At 47.0% G+C, this 14,826-nt stretch overlaps 1 protein-coding gene across 1 annotated transcript in view; it reads left to right on the forward strand.

Annotated features, from left to right (window-relative positions):
* MRTFA (myocardin related transcription factor A) overlaps nt 1–14,826 on the forward strand; it is a 48,851-nt gene that overhangs the window by 30,155 nt on the left and 3,870 nt on the right. Inside the window, exons 3-13 of the mRNA XM_041416943.1 lie at nt 3,422–3,477; nt 5,047–5,122; nt 5,786–5,947; nt 7,374–7,549; nt 8,008–8,163; nt 8,662–8,912; nt 9,256–9,427; nt 9,569–10,663; nt 11,817–11,966; nt 13,794–13,970; nt 14,345–14,405. Of these exons, the coding sequence (XP_041272877.1) occupies nt 3,422–3,477; nt 5,047–5,122; nt 5,786–5,947; nt 7,374–7,549; nt 8,008–8,163; nt 8,662–8,912; nt 9,256–9,427; nt 9,569–10,663; nt 11,817–11,966; nt 13,794–13,970; nt 14,345–14,405 (2,532 nt within the window). The remainder of the gene's footprint in view (nt 1–3,421; nt 3,478–5,046; nt 5,123–5,785; nt 5,948–7,373; nt 7,550–8,007; nt 8,164–8,661; nt 8,913–9,255; nt 9,428–9,568; nt 10,664–11,816; nt 11,967–13,793; nt 13,971–14,344; nt 14,406–14,826) is intronic.

A 14,826-nucleotide genomic window follows, 5' to 3' on the forward strand; every position in this document is an offset into this window, starting at 1 on the left:
TGGGAATGCTGCCCCACACCCCCTGGTTTGCACAGGTTCTGCCCCACCAGCTCAGCCACTCATTCACATACAGTGCCAGAAGGAGCCCCCACAGCTGATAGGGCAGAGAAGGGCAGAGCTTGGGCAGTTTTGGATACTTGTGAGTGGAATGGATGGAGCAGCACTCTGGTGAGCGACCCAGACTGCTTATGAGGCACAGGAACAGTTTTGCAGGGATCAGTGCTAAGTGGCTGGGTAGGATGGGTAGGAGCTGGAAAAGGGGCTTATCTGCACTTTAGGGTCTCCTTTAGACCTCACCCAGACCCTTATTGCTTCAGAGTACTTAATGGGATTATATTTTTCCTTTTTTTAATTTGCTGTAGTTAAGTTAACAGAGTTACTCCACAGCTCTTGGTTAAGTAGTCATTTCAAAGCAAAAAAATATGCAAGGATTAGTTAACTTCAAGTGGAGCATGATTTTACAATAGACACCCTGTTCTGACATATCAACCTCATCCTGGATTGCTGAGGGAAGCAGTGGAGGATTTGTGCCCTCTTGACATTTTCAGAGGTCAAATATGAAGTTCTCTGTCATGTTGCCAGCCCAGAGAGCTACATCCCAGTGCACGTTTCAGAGACCTGGTCATGAGTGTTCTTTGCAAGATTGTTCCTGTGGCAGCTCTGTGTTACTTACTATTAAATGCATGCGTGTTTTTTCTTTTTTCCTTCTCAGGGATTCTTCTCTTGCTTTGTTCTTCTGTATGCAAGAGTTTTCCTGGACTGCCTATGACACCAGCTGAACTCCTGCAGTTGGCTTTCCTGACCATTAGCTGTGGTCAGGGAAATGTCACTTAAAGTTCATCTGCTGCCTCATACTGACAGCAGAGGTAGGCAGGAAGGGGAGAGTAAAGAATTAATTACTGCTGCGTCTGCGCATTCTGCTAGAGAGTTTTTGAAGACTCAAGATGAATCCTGCTTCGCTTGTCTCCAGGGTAGATGTTTCTGCAGGTTTAAATGTCGCTTGCTCTCTTTGTCCAAGTGGACCTGAGCTTTTATTTTGCTTTTGTGTGAGATGCCCACAGTGAAAGGAAAGCAGGTTCAGGTTCAAGCACATGGGAATTCACAAGCAGCTCACTCGACTTGAAAAGAGTATTGCTTGTTCCTTGCTCTTCATTGAAGTGCCATGATCAGGACACCTCATTGCAAGCATCAGCTGAGGCCTTGTTGGTGCCTCAGCTAGATGGGGAAGTTTTCTGCCTTATTTTTGTAGTTATTGCCAAACAATATCCCTACCATACCTCTGATTTATCTCAAAGTGTGTTTCACAGCTTGTGTAAATTTCTCTGGTGATTTCTCTGTAATCAGATTTATGGAACTAGTCTGAGCAGGAACTATTTGCCCCATTGTTGTAGGGGTCTGTATACACACTCACTGTGGTTTTCAGTTATTGTTAATTTATTCTACAAATTATTCTTCATTCACTTCTGTACTCCAAATCCATCTACGATGCCTGGCATGATCAGAATTCCTGCCATGTGGACTGAATTCTACTTCTTACTCCATTGATGTGAACCTAGAGGTGATGCCTTTCCCTGGTCTTAAAAAATTGAGAGCCAGACACGGTTAAGGGATAAGGGTTTTTACTCCAGTATTTTAATAAGGATCCTTATGGTGCATCACTTTGCCGAGGTGGGATGTGCCACAATGCACACACACGATAGATTGTGTATACAATTTACAGACCTCACAAATTAGCATATCCAACAAGGATGCCCCAGTGGGAGGCCTGGATGAATGGTGTGATATTTCCCCATCTGAGGAATTCCCCCATGGATGTGACACATCTCTAGTTTACAGGATATGTTCTAGGGAGGACCTTGGTTTCCCAAGGTAGTGCAGGGCTTTCCGGCCTCCAGCTGCGAGGCCTTTAGGATGTTTGGTCTCCTGGCCTAACAGAATGCTAGGACAATTCTAAATTATCAGACTTAAGGAATTACAAGTATGCATCCTAAGAATATTGAGGATACGTAAAAGGTATATAAAAGAAAAGGCAAAAAATCATCTTGGTATCAGAAGGAGACTCTATATTTCACACAATGTGTCTTAAACCTTTCTGTGGCTGCTCAGTTTCATTCTGTAAGAAAGAGTGTGGAAGGCTCCACATGTGTTAGAATAGTTTCTTACATTGTGTTAATGCAGGGGCTTCTATTTAAGTCTTTTGAGACTTCATTATGAATTTATATTTGAGAAGTACTTAATCACTAGTCTGAAGTGAAAAATAATATCAGCAGGCTATTTTTCACAGGACCTAGATGCAACACTTCAGAGTTACTAACTCTATGAGCTTAGTTTTCTGTCTTCAAAAGGCTTGCAACTTATCTTTTAAGCTGAAGTTCTTTAACTTTTCTGTTTAGCTGGATGGTAATTCAGATGGTTTAAGATATGAGCAATTTAGAAATATGAAAAGAAATTATTACACTCCCTTCAGTGACTTAATACAAACCAGAGTGTGGTCGTTTTTAAAAAACAAAAAAACAAAAAACAAGCTACTTGCAGCTTCAGGGAAACTGTGAGGAGCTCCTGGCACCACCAGCCCCCCACCCCTCTGGTTTTACTGTGGGACGTGAGCGTTGTGTGCTGCAGAGGAGCCAGGCAGAGTGAGAGATTCCTCCAGGGTTAGTGTGGTCCTGGACAGCAGAGGATCAGTTTCTTAAAACCTGATCCATTTTGGCTCTGGTTTTAAACAGGGCCCAAGGGGGTGAGAAGGTCTGTTCTGTGGAGAGCTGAAGTTAATTCCTCAAGCTGTGGTTTTCTGTCACTACACAGACAGATGTACTTTTCTCTCCCAGTGTCCCTATTCTCACAGTAATTCCTCTTACAGAGTGCAGTATTTGTGTGCTGTGGACCCTCAGGGTTTGCAGCCAGTCCTTGCATGTGTACAAAACACAGGCCCAGATTCTGGAAAGACCTGCAGCTTCCTTTAAAAGATTAAAAGATAGTAAAGGGGATTTACAGTTCATTAGCATTGTCCCCCATCCTTCCAGCAGTTTGACCTCTTCAGTGTTTCAGAGCCATTCCCACAAGGGTCCTGGATATTTTACTCTCTACTGAAGCTTGTAAAAGGCTTTTTTTGGGGGGCTGTTTCTGAATCCTGCTCTTGGACCCAACTTTGGGAACAGTGATTAGTTTGACTAGGAGTGTACTTGTTAGGCACTCCAGTGGCCCACAAAAATTTCAGCTCAGTTCCTGTGTCCCTGTGCTGTCAGATGGAGTGTGGCACTTTCCATTGCTTGGTACCAGCTGCAGATCTGCCTCAGTGTGTTGGAAGATGCAGGAGGCAGTTGCTGTGGTGTGTTTGTTAACTTAGTTGGCCTGAAGGGTTGTGCAGTGAGAGAACTTCCATCATTCTAATTAATTTTCTAAATGCTTTTCCTCTCCACAGCTCTGAAAAGTCCAGCTGCATTTCATGAACAAAGAAAGAGTTTGGAGCGTGCCAGGGTAAGATGCAATATAATCTTTAATGTTTTGGGCAAGTCAGGAATAGTATGTCTTGTGTTTTGGGCATCCTGTAGCTGCTAAAGAGATGCAGAAGGGAAGGGTGCATATCATGGATGTAATGCAGCTTTCTGTAGTCAGAGGTGTATTAGATGGGGTGTTCTGAGCTTGCATGTGGTGCTGGTTAACCCTCAGTGAAATGGTTAAATCCATTGAAAATGGTGCCTGGATTTTCCCTGGAGTCATCTTTCTGGAAATGGCTGATACTCTTCTTCCCCAATGTCCAGGCACTTGACATTTTTATTTTTATGGTGTTAGTTTTGCCCTTAAATGCTATTAAATGCTCTTATCATGTGGAGCTTAGTTCCAGCTTTGAGGAAAGTTTCTCTGTTACCTGCACATGCAGTTATTACCTAGGAGAATAGACAAATTGAAAATTCAATAGAGAGGATCCCCCCAAAAATCTTGTGACACTGAAATCACAGACTTGTGGCTCTACAGAAAGAGGAAGCCAGGCATCATACTTCATGTACCACCTTTTCTAACTGGGGAGTTTCTTGATAATTTCTGTTCCTCAAAAGGCCTCTGGGGATATTTTTTTCTGATTAGCCTACAGTGGAATGAATGTTATGACTAAGTTTTGTTTGAAAAGTGAAAGCAACATATGTAAAGAAAAATAACAGCTGTGATTAGAAACTGCAAGGGAAGCCATTTAAACTGTGGAAGGATTGCAACAGGGGCTTTGCATTAAGACCAGTGACCAAAGGGCTTTTGCTTATTTCTCTTGTTTTCCTAAAACCTTACTAAGTTAATATTTTTATGTGGGCAGCTGAGCAACTGTGGTGCAGTTTTCTGACCGACTTTAATACTTATTTTCTCTGAAGGCCCATCCTGATGTCCAGTACTTACCAGTCTATTACCTGCTGCTTCCAGCTTCCCATTCCTCAGCAGTGTAAAGAGTAACATGTTCAGCCTGTCAGGGTCATCTCTGCACATTGCTCCATAACACTTTCTCTAAAGACAGAGCCAAAAGCAGCTCTGGAAGTGAAGTCAGCCTTGTCACAGCATTTAGATTCTGCCCCCCAAGGGACTGCATGGGGTCTTTAGCTTAACAAATAACACATCTTTAGTCAAAGTAAAGAGTATGCCCAAACTACAAGTCGGCCCTGAATGCCAGCAGTACATGAAAGTATTTTCTGTGAACAGTGGATCCAGTGCATTTATCTTTCACGTAAAAAGAAATCTCATGGATGTTTCTCTGACACAAGTTAGTGGTGGTGCATATACAATGGGAAAAGGACTTCAGCTCCTGAGGACGTCCTTCCCAGTTTCTGTTCTGTGGGGCAGCATTGCACAATTGACTGAGGTCATTACAATAGAAGGTCATCTTTAGAGTAAGCTCATTCTCTGGATGCACTGGGACAGGAGATAGGTCCCTTCTCCGTTTTGTGCTTATTTAGATCTCAGTAACAGCTAAAGATGGTTGTTTCTTTTCATTGTGCTGTTCAAGAGTCCTTCACTCCTGTGTCTGATCAGCTGAAAGTGGTTCTTGCTTGTCTGTTTTTGCTGCAGACAGAGGACTATCTGAAACGCAAAATCCGCTCCCGGCCAGAGAGATCAGAGCTGGTTAGGATGCACATTCTGGAAGGTATGGCAAGTGCTGAACATGAAAACATCAACAATAAACTTTATTGTAACTACCTTTTTAACAGCATTCTGCTTTGCCTCTGATCCCCAAGGCTTCCTTCCACTTGGGAATGGGCAGAAGATCATGCCTGTTGCATGATTCCTTGAGAGGGATTCAACTCTCTTTGCTTGGAGATTATTCTCAGTAAAATCTGTTGTGTGAATTCAAATTGTGCAGTTTTGTATAGCTGAGCAGCAATGAAATAGAATGACCATGGATTGCTCTTCTGCTAAGGGAAGACACTATAAAATGTCCAAGAGGGATTGAGGCAGATTTGATGTGATTAATAACAAACCTCAGCTTCAGAGAGGGAGCGCTGTGCTGCTGCTGAGCACCAAGCTTGGGGCACAACCAGGGGGAAAAGATGAATGAGAATTGGGTGGCATCAGTTTGAGAACAGTGGATTTGTCAAAAGGGCTACTGTAGTTATCTCTATAACCTAAATATACATAACATCTCTCATATCTGTAGTGCATAGTTACCTACTGTTATCTATCGACTGTTTTTCTGTAGTTACCTACTGTTATCTACAGTTACCTTTCTGAATAGAATTAAAATACTGCTGAAGGGCATGGCTTGACCATTGTTGGATTGATGCCATTTCACTTACTCTTCCCCAAACAGAGACCTCAGCTGAACCCTCCTTGCAGGCTAAGCAGCTGAAGCTGAAGAGAGCCAGGCTGGCAGATGACCTCAATGAGAAGATAGCGCAGAGGCCAGGGCCCATGGAGCTGGTGGAGAAGAACATCTTGCCTGTGGAATCGAGCCTGAAGGAAGCTATTATTGGTAAGGTCAGAGGAAGGTCTTTGTGGAGGGCATTTCCCACATGTGGCTGTGATTACCTATCAATTCACCTGCATGTCTAAGAGAGTGCAATTCCATGGCTGGTCTCATTTTCTTGGCCCAAAACCACAGGCTTTTGGCCCAAGAATTCGAAAAAGCATATCTTCCTCTGGCCCAGATAATGATGTGGAGACATTAAATTATAGGGAATGTGGACATTCCAGAATAATATGAAAGCAGCTGTATACCCTAAAAACTTGAGAGACTGTTGAAGATTGAATTCCCTAGATTGTCTCCTTAAAATCCCTCTCTCAGTATAACATGTCAACAACGTTGGTCAGGGAGAACCCACTGACTTAGATCAGAAGGGGAGACAGAATATAAACAGGTGTGATGAAACAAAAGATGTCTGTGAACTCAAAAACTTCAGAGGATTCAACCCCTTTAAAAATAAACCAGAACAGATGTAAATCATGCCACTGCCATTCCAAGGGCTGAAAGGAATGCTGAGGAATGGCCTTCCCACTGTCAGCAGTGCTCTTTCCTGTCTCCCCAGACTGAGCAGTCTGTGTGTCTGTGGTTATTCATCCCCTCAAACACGCACAGCTACTGTAAAGACAAATGGGACACAACTGGAAGCAAGATGGAATACTTTCCATAAAAAAGGAAAAGGATAGTGTTGTGAGAGAGCCTGGCTTCAGTACTGAACAAGAAGCAGTTGAGGAAGGGTGAACTTGTGAACTGAAGCATAAGAGATGTGGCTTCCTTCTGACAGAGCAAAGTACATCTCTGGGTTCCTCTTGATTTTAGGTGAGGTGCAAATGACAGTATTTCCCTGCTTAGCAGGATCAATTTGAGAAAATGTACTTTGGTACATTGCAAGTCTACACTCGTGAATTTATCTACTGGGCATGTAGATGGACAGAAATGCTGATAGCAGCCAGGGCCATCACTTAGTCCATAGCCTTTATTGCTTGTAAGTCTAGAGGATAGTTTGGGATTCTGTCTTCCAAGACAGAAGAATCCAAGAGAGATTCTACCTTCCACCATACAGGATGAACGCCAGAGAAGCCATGATTCAACCTTATACTGTCCAGTCTTCTTCTTTGGTGCCAGATGATAATGAAATAAGCCATGCCACAGAGCTGGGTTTGGGCAGACCTGAGTATCTCTTCTTACGCTCACTGATCTTGCCAGGCTAGGAAGCCAGGGAAATGGTTCACCCCAGTCCACACCATTTTATTGTATTGATAGATAGTGAATGTAAACACTTAAACCTGATCCAGTTTGGACTCTGTTCTCTCATTTTTAGCTGCTGCTGTAAGCACAGCTCTCTACATGCCATCATTGTCTTTGTGAAACATCTAGTGTCAAGCCAAGTAATTTCTTATTCCACTTTACGGACCACGATTGATGTTTGTGTTTTTAGTTGGACAGGTGAACTACCCAAAGGTTGCAGACAATTCCTCCTTTGATGAGGACAGCAGTGATGCCCTCTCCCCAGAGCAGCCAGCCAGCCATGAGTCCCAAGGCTCTGTCCCATCGCCGATGGACTCCCGGATTTGTGAGCCTCTCCCTGGCACCACTGGTACATCACTAGCTCAGGTGAGAATGTGGAGGCCTCCTGCAGTGCCCTGGAGCTTCATGCTGATTTGTGGCAGAGGAGCCTAAAAAGTGAGACTAAGTCTTCCCTAAGAGGTGCAGCCTGTGACATTTCACAAGGGTCTTAGTTCTGTGTGGTGTCAGTGACATCCTCCTCTGGTTATTCACAAACCCTCATGGTGGTGTCTTGTAGGAAGTGGGCAGCCATTGCTTGGTGATACAGCCTATGTGCAACTGATCCCAGCAGGAAATGCTGGGAGATACAGGTGTTGGATTTTGATTCTTTTTCTGCCCTAAGAAGTTGTACTGCTTCTCAGGGACAACTGAAGCAGTGGGTTAAAGGCATCAGATTAAAGATTTGAAGCCCATGCTCCTTCCTTCTAAGTGGATACTTCCTGCACTCTGTTAAACTATTTCTCTCCTCTTGTGTGTATTCATTATGACTTTTTCTGTCCCTGCAGGGTTCGTCCCAGTTGCAGATTAGTGCAGATTCCACTGAAACTCTTTTCCTACCTGAGCAGCCACCTCCACCACTGCCACCTCCACCTCTTCTGCCCCCTAGTCTTACCAATGGAGTGGCTCTTACTGCTGCCAAGCCCCCACCAACACTCATTAAGGTACTGTTTTGGCTGATGTCTTCATTGTTGTAGTCTAATGGGAGATAAGAAGGTTACTTTTAAGCAGGTTTGGAGTTGGAAGTATTAGATTAACAGATGCAAGTGGGGGAAACATTTCTCACTAGTGTCTTCCTCTGACACTAATTGTAACATACTTAATGGGGTTTTCTGTTCCATGGTATATTCATCTTCTATAAAATGGATGCTGAATGCAAAATGTTTTGAAACAATCAGTGTTATCTATAATTAGAGTCAATGAGTCTGCACTTGATGAGCAAAGGATCTGGTGTGCTGGGAAAGGTGACCTGCATTATGGTGCAGCATAAGCTGCTGCCACTGTGGTGTCTGTAATGTCTCAGAGAAGCATGGAAAGACCCTGAGGTGAACAAACTAGAGAATTTCAAAATTAAAATCCCACTGTGTGTTCTGGTTTACATGGGGTATTACATTATATCAGTGTTTCCATTCTTACTTGCTTCCTCCTTTTCTTCTAAATAGCAAAGCCAGCCCAAGTCTGCTAGCGAGAAGTCTCAGCGCAGTAAAAAAGCCAAGGAGTTGAAGCCGAAGGTCAAGAAGCTTAAGTATCATCAGTATATTCCCCCGGACCAAAAGCAGGACAAGGGAGCTCCTCCCATGGATTCATCCTATGCCAAAATACTGCAGCAACAGCAGCTCTTTCTCCAGCTTCAGATCCTCAACCAGCAGCAGCAGCACTACAACTATCAGACCATCCTGCCAGCCCCACCTAAGTACGGGTCCGCAGTGGCAGGTCTACTTAGCAGCACTCTTACCAGAGACATGGTCTTCTGGGTGTGAGGGGTGGCCACGGGGTGTGACAGTGTGACACACTCAGCCTCGTAGGTTCCAGAGGGCCTCAAAAAGAGCTGGTGCAAGAAATCAGACCAAAGCAGCTGAAGTGAGTCGGTTGGCACAGCAAGGGGCAGGGATATAGTCGAGAGCACTGGTGTGCTTCAGAGTCTAGGGCAGCACTAGTGACCCAGATGTTTCTGAGTGTGTATGTTTGTGGACAATGAGGGCCTCTGGTGTCTTTCTACTGTGGTTTTGATGTCTGTGTTCTTTCTTTTCTTGCAGGCCTCCAGGAGAGCAGCAGAGTGGTGCCAGTGCCCCTGCCGTACGCAATCTCTCTACCACAGTCAGCAGCACATCTTCAGTATCTTCTGGTTCTAGTGGGCTGATGAGACAAAACAGTAACGCTGCGGTGGGCAAGCCTGGCCCTCTCCCTGCCAACCTGGATGAGATGAAGGTAAATGTCCTGTGAAGCTGAATAGACCCTTTCTGCCATTGCCAGTGGGCAGTACTGAACGATGTTGCTGCTGGTATCTAACTGATAGTTGTTCAGTTAGAAGTTCTCTTAATGTTGCCCTCTTTTTTCCCCCCTTACCAGGTAGCAGAGCTGAAGCAAGAGCTAAAGTTGAGGGCCTTGCCTGTCTCGGGCACAAAGACGGACCTGATTGAGCGTCTCCGAGCTTACCAAGAGCAGAATGGTGCAGCCAGCCAAACAACCCCCACTCCCAAGCCCAGCACAGCAGCCGTCCTCCCTAAAGCTGCTGAAGTGGTGGTGGCCTTCCCAACTGCCAGGCTGAGCACAGGGCCAGCCCTGGTCACCACTGGCATTGCACCAGCCGAAGTAGTTGTGGCCACAGTTACTGGTGGTGGCGTGATGAAGTTTGGGAGCACAGGCTCAACTCCTCCTGTTTCTCCAACTCCTTCTGAGCGCTCGCAAATGAGTACAGGGGATGAAAACTCAGGCACTGGAGATACCTTTGGGGAGATGGTGACTTCACCTCTGACCCAGCTCACCTTGCAGACATCTCCAGTGCAGTTCTTGGTGAAGGAAGAGAGCTCCAAGTCCGCCTCCTGCGGCATAAATGTGGCACCCAAGTCAGAGTGGTGTGGTGCTGGTAACAGCAGAGATGCAGAAGTTAGGGACAAAGACCAGATGCTGCAGGAGAAGGACAAGCAGATTGAGGAACTCACCCGCATGCTGAAACAGAAGCAGCAGCTGGTGGAGATGCTTAGGCTGCAGCTGGAGCAGGAGAAGCGCTCTCAGCAGTCACAGCCAGCCCCAACAGCTGCGGGAGAAGGAACAGCCCTCGCCTCCAAACCAGGAGCGTTTGGCGCCCAGGTCAAGAGTGAAAATGGTTTCCTGAGTTGCCAGTGTGCGAAGCAATCCGGTGGCCAAACAGACCAATTCAGCCCTGCACCAAGCGCTAGCCAAATGGACACTTCGAATCCAAGCCCGGTGCCAAAGAAAGCCGTGATGGTGAAGCAGGAGGAGGCAGAGCCGCCGTGCCAGTCCCACAGCCCGCGGCTTTTCCTTGGCCAGCAAGGGAGCGCCCTCATCAAGGGCACCCCTCCCCCCACCCTCATCACTGACTCCACAGGGACCCACATTGTCCTCACCGTGACCAAGCAGAGCGCCGAGAGGCAGGGCCTCTCTCCCCACGGGATGGCAGGGAGCAGCTGCCCACCCTTGCAGGTAGGCAAGGGTCGGATCCCATCACTGCTGCGGGCAGTCGGTTCCTCTCTCCTTGTCCCACTCAGGTTACCATAGGATGGCCTCACGGGGTGGAAATTCAATACGGTAAATACTGAAAGGGCTGAGTTGCTCACTGTAGTGGTTGGTAGATCGTGGCTTTGTAAAACAGAGCAGTGTAAGCAGATCTTTGGCAAAAAGACTGGAATTTAACAATGATGAGCTGTGTACAGCAATGCACGATGCACGGCTCTGTGCATCACAGGCTGTTCAGCGTTCTTCCAAACGCATGGTTCTGCCTTTTGTCAGGCAGGACCTTGGGCTTGGACTACAAGAGTTTGCTGCTACAGTTCACTGGTTTTTAACAACTATGCCCGTGGTAGTAAAATGAGCAGAGTGTATTTCACCTCTTGTCCTTAACTGTAGAGATCGTAGTTGGAGTGATAGATGGGTCATCTTATCTACCAAGAGGTGAAATCAGACCCTGGGAGCAGACTGTTTGCTTTTTGGCTGCTCTTTGTTTTAATGCATGTCAGTATTTCAGTGTTAACAGAGTCTTTCATCAGAGATGATTTACAAATCCCCTGCTGGCATGAGCTCAGCACTTAACAGAAGTGTTCCGAGTGTTCCTTCCAGGAAGGGATAAATATGCCCAAGTTTGATGGCATAAGTCAAACCTCAGCACCTTCCATGACATCAAAGATAATTTTCATTCTCTGCTGATACATTTCTTGCACTTTCTGCAGAGCAAGTGGCAGTGTCTGCCATTAGTGACAGGCACTGAGCAGGCTGCGTTTGCTGCATAGCAGGTGAGATGTCGGCAGCTGTCTAAACATCAACCTTGTCAGCCTTGAAACCCCAGAGTATCTCACCTGAGCTCCACCACTGCTCTGCTAGGCACAGCTCCTCTGTCAGGTCTGGCAGTCCTTGAGGCGTGTCATGGGCAGCCCAGGGATTTAAGCTGGTACTGCCTCCTCTCTTATGACTCTCAGTCTCATCCAGTCTGATTTCTCTGCTCAGGGAAAGAGAAGGATGGAATTTCATAAAGAATGAAGAGTGGGGAAAAAACAAACTTATGAACGCTGTAAGAAGCCTAAGCCCTGTGTCCATGTCATGTCCGGGGAATAAGCTCTTATGGATACCCTTTTCTTTCCAGAGCGTACAATCATCACCCGCTAAAACTTCCAGCCAACTGCCGTGTCAGGTACCTGCAAACACCCCTCAGCAGCCCACGCAGCAGCAGCAGCAGCAGCAGCAGCAGCAGCAGCAGCAGCAGCAGCAGCCCAGAGGACCAAACCAATCTAAGGTAGTTCACTGCCTGCTCACTTTTCTCCCTTGGTTTTCTTTGCCTGCTGCCAGCATTTGCACCCACAGGCAGTGGGTACAAACCTACCACATTCCAGTGGGTGTTGTCTGTGGATTAAAAACAATGAGGGGCTGGATTGAGCAGCCTTGATTCACAGGGGTGTTCCAGATTCTTGAAGGACTACTGCTGAACAGAAGAGGTGGCTGCTGCTTGGAGAGAGGGTGGTGTGGATCGTGTGGCTGCTGCTGAAGGGGCATGTGAGCTCAGAGGGGTAAAAAGGCTGTGACCTTTTAGTCTCTGGTACTGCTGAGCATGCTGTCATTTCCATTCCCCTGCCCTGAGCATGCCAGTTAATCATCACTTTGTGAAGTGCTATACTGCTTCAGGAAAAAGAGCACCTCTGCCTTTAACTCTCTCCAGGTGCTGGCTGTAAAGAGGCTGTGCTGTACATCTCAACCCTTTCTAGCCTGCTTAGCTGTCTCTCTAAACTGTAATTAAGATAAGGTACAGAAAGATGATGAAGAGTTTTTAGAGCTTGGAGGATCATTTCCAAGTCAGTTCCTGGAAAGGGTATGAAGACAGAAGTAATTTCTAGCATATTTAGAGTGAGAAATCTACTTTGCAAAGGGTCAGTGCATTGGTTTGCTTTGAGACCTTGGAGAAAGTGGAGGAGGTAAATAAAGGCACCTTTTTCCTTGGAGTTCCTTAGCCTTTGTGCTGCAGAGGTGTCTGTACTGACTCTTCCAATCCTTTTGCCTCCCTTTGGGGTCAGAAGCCAGGTCTGCAGGTGGTCACAGGCCAGCTGGCCTACACCAAGTTGTCTTTCTCAGCACCTCCAAACCTGCAGCCTTTCTTCCCCAATGGTTTCCATAAGCAGTCGCTGAAAATTGGTACTTCTGGTAAAACCAGCCCACCCAGTGAGCCAAAAAAGGTACCCTGCCAGCACACCCCATGGCCTGTGCCATGCTTTCCAGCCCTTCTCAGGAAGAGTGGACCTCAGCAGAGCTGGTCTGGGGTCGCTCCTCTACCTGTGGGTCACAGAACAGATGAGCAGCTTTCCAGGGAACACAGGATGGGCAAAGGCATCAATATGTGCACGCATGAAAGTGGCATTCAGCTGCTGCCCAGGGTTCGCTGCTCTAGGGGAGCAAGATTCTGTGTGGGTCATGCATAGCTGCTGTAGAGGGAAAGGCCTGATCCTCCTTCTTATGGGCAGTTATGTGCTGATTCATCTGGTAAAGCTGAGTCATGAGCACCACTTCCTGCAACACTTCTTGGGGTTTCCTTTGGAGCTGTGGTGCTGCTGAGTGCTCTGGTGCTCTCTGCCCACCAGCAGGCTGTGAAACTTGCTGCTAAGTGAAGCTGGCTTGTGCGTCCAAAGCAGGCACTGTAGAGGGAGGTGGGTAGAAGGCAGGCCCTGGATATATTGCACAGAGTAGGCTGAACACTCAAGGGAAATGCCCTTTCCCCTCCAAAGTGATGCAGGAATCCCCCGCTTGGATAGACGAGTCTCTCCCCGTCCAGGAGAAGTGAGGAGGTGGTTTGTGGTGTGGCTGTATTAGCATTGGAAAAATCAGCTAAAGATTTCCAGCTGTGAGTCGAGGGGAAATTTGTCTTCTTCCCCTGCAGTCAGGGCATAGTGCACAGAGTCCAGGGAAGGAGGCAGGCTGCTGTGGGCAGAGCAGTGCAGACTGCTGTGCAGTGCTCACAGGGAGAGGTGATGGTCTCTCAAAGCAGCTGTGAGACAGGAGTTGATGGAGGATTTTTGTTGATCAGGGCTTTTCCCTGATTTGCATTCATTCCCTCTTCTGCCCTCATTCTAAACAGTCCTCATCACAGCCTGGCTCTCCTGCTGCACCTTCCCCCTCCCAGATGGACCTGGAGCAGCAACAGCAGACGCCGCTTTTTGGAACTCCTCCACCTCCTCTTCCTGTTCCCTCGGTCCCAATGAAAGAGCCACCACCAGGCTATGAAGAGGCCATGAAGCAACAGCCAAAGGCCCAGGTGAGAGCAGTTACTCTCCCTGGTTTCCTTGAAGAGCAGATGAAAAGTTGCCATTGTAAATCTGTTTAGTTTCGTGATGTGGGCCAGTGATAGGGAATGGAGACACAGCTGCACTTTCTTGTTGAACATTCTCTGGGGGGTTTGGGGCGAGCCCTAAATCACAGGTGAAAAAATCCCAAGCCGTTCATTGCCATTGCTGACCATACTTTCCCAGCCAGTAACAGAGGACTGGTGTCACGTCATGGTGTGCTCATTCTTGCTAGAAAACAGCCCCATGCCTGGGGCAAGGGAGGAGAGCCAGCAGCCAAGGGTGTTGCTGGAGGTGGAGATTCCCCTGGTAAATAGGAAGCTAATGCTGCACTTGCTCTTCCCAGGAGAACGGCTGTTCCAGCCAGCAGATGGATGACCTGTTTGATATCCTCATCGAAAGTGGAGGTAAGGAGACAAAGCCAGCATTTCCCACAGTCCCTGGGTCTGAGTCTGGGAATTGCAGAGCACAGAGGGCAGAGTCTGTCATGGCCTTACTCTCTTCTACACTGTTCCTACCAGTGCCTTTAGCACTGGCAGTAGTCATTAAGGCAGAGGGAGATGTCAGTCAGGCCTTTATATGATTCTGTGATTCTTGATGGCTCTGCTGCATCAGATTCAGGCACATCACTTCCAAGATACTGGACAGAGATGGGATTTTGTGGAGGTGGGCTGAAAACTCCCCATAGCGAGGCAAGCACGGGCACAGGACGTTTCCTCATGCCAGCTGGTGGTCAGTGATGGCTTAGTCTGGGGAGGGTGTCTGTGGCCCTGGTGGGTGGGAGGGAGGGAGCCTTCTGGTGTTCATCCAGACTTTTTCTTACCTGGC

Source organism: Onychostruthus taczanowskii, unplaced genomic scaffold, assembly GCF_017590055.1.
Source record: "Onychostruthus taczanowskii isolate IOZ18803 unplaced genomic scaffold, ASM1759005v1 scaffold53, whole genome shotgun sequence".
Classification (NCBI taxonomy): domain Eukaryota; kingdom Metazoa; phylum Chordata; class Aves; order Passeriformes; family Passeridae; genus Onychostruthus; species Onychostruthus taczanowskii.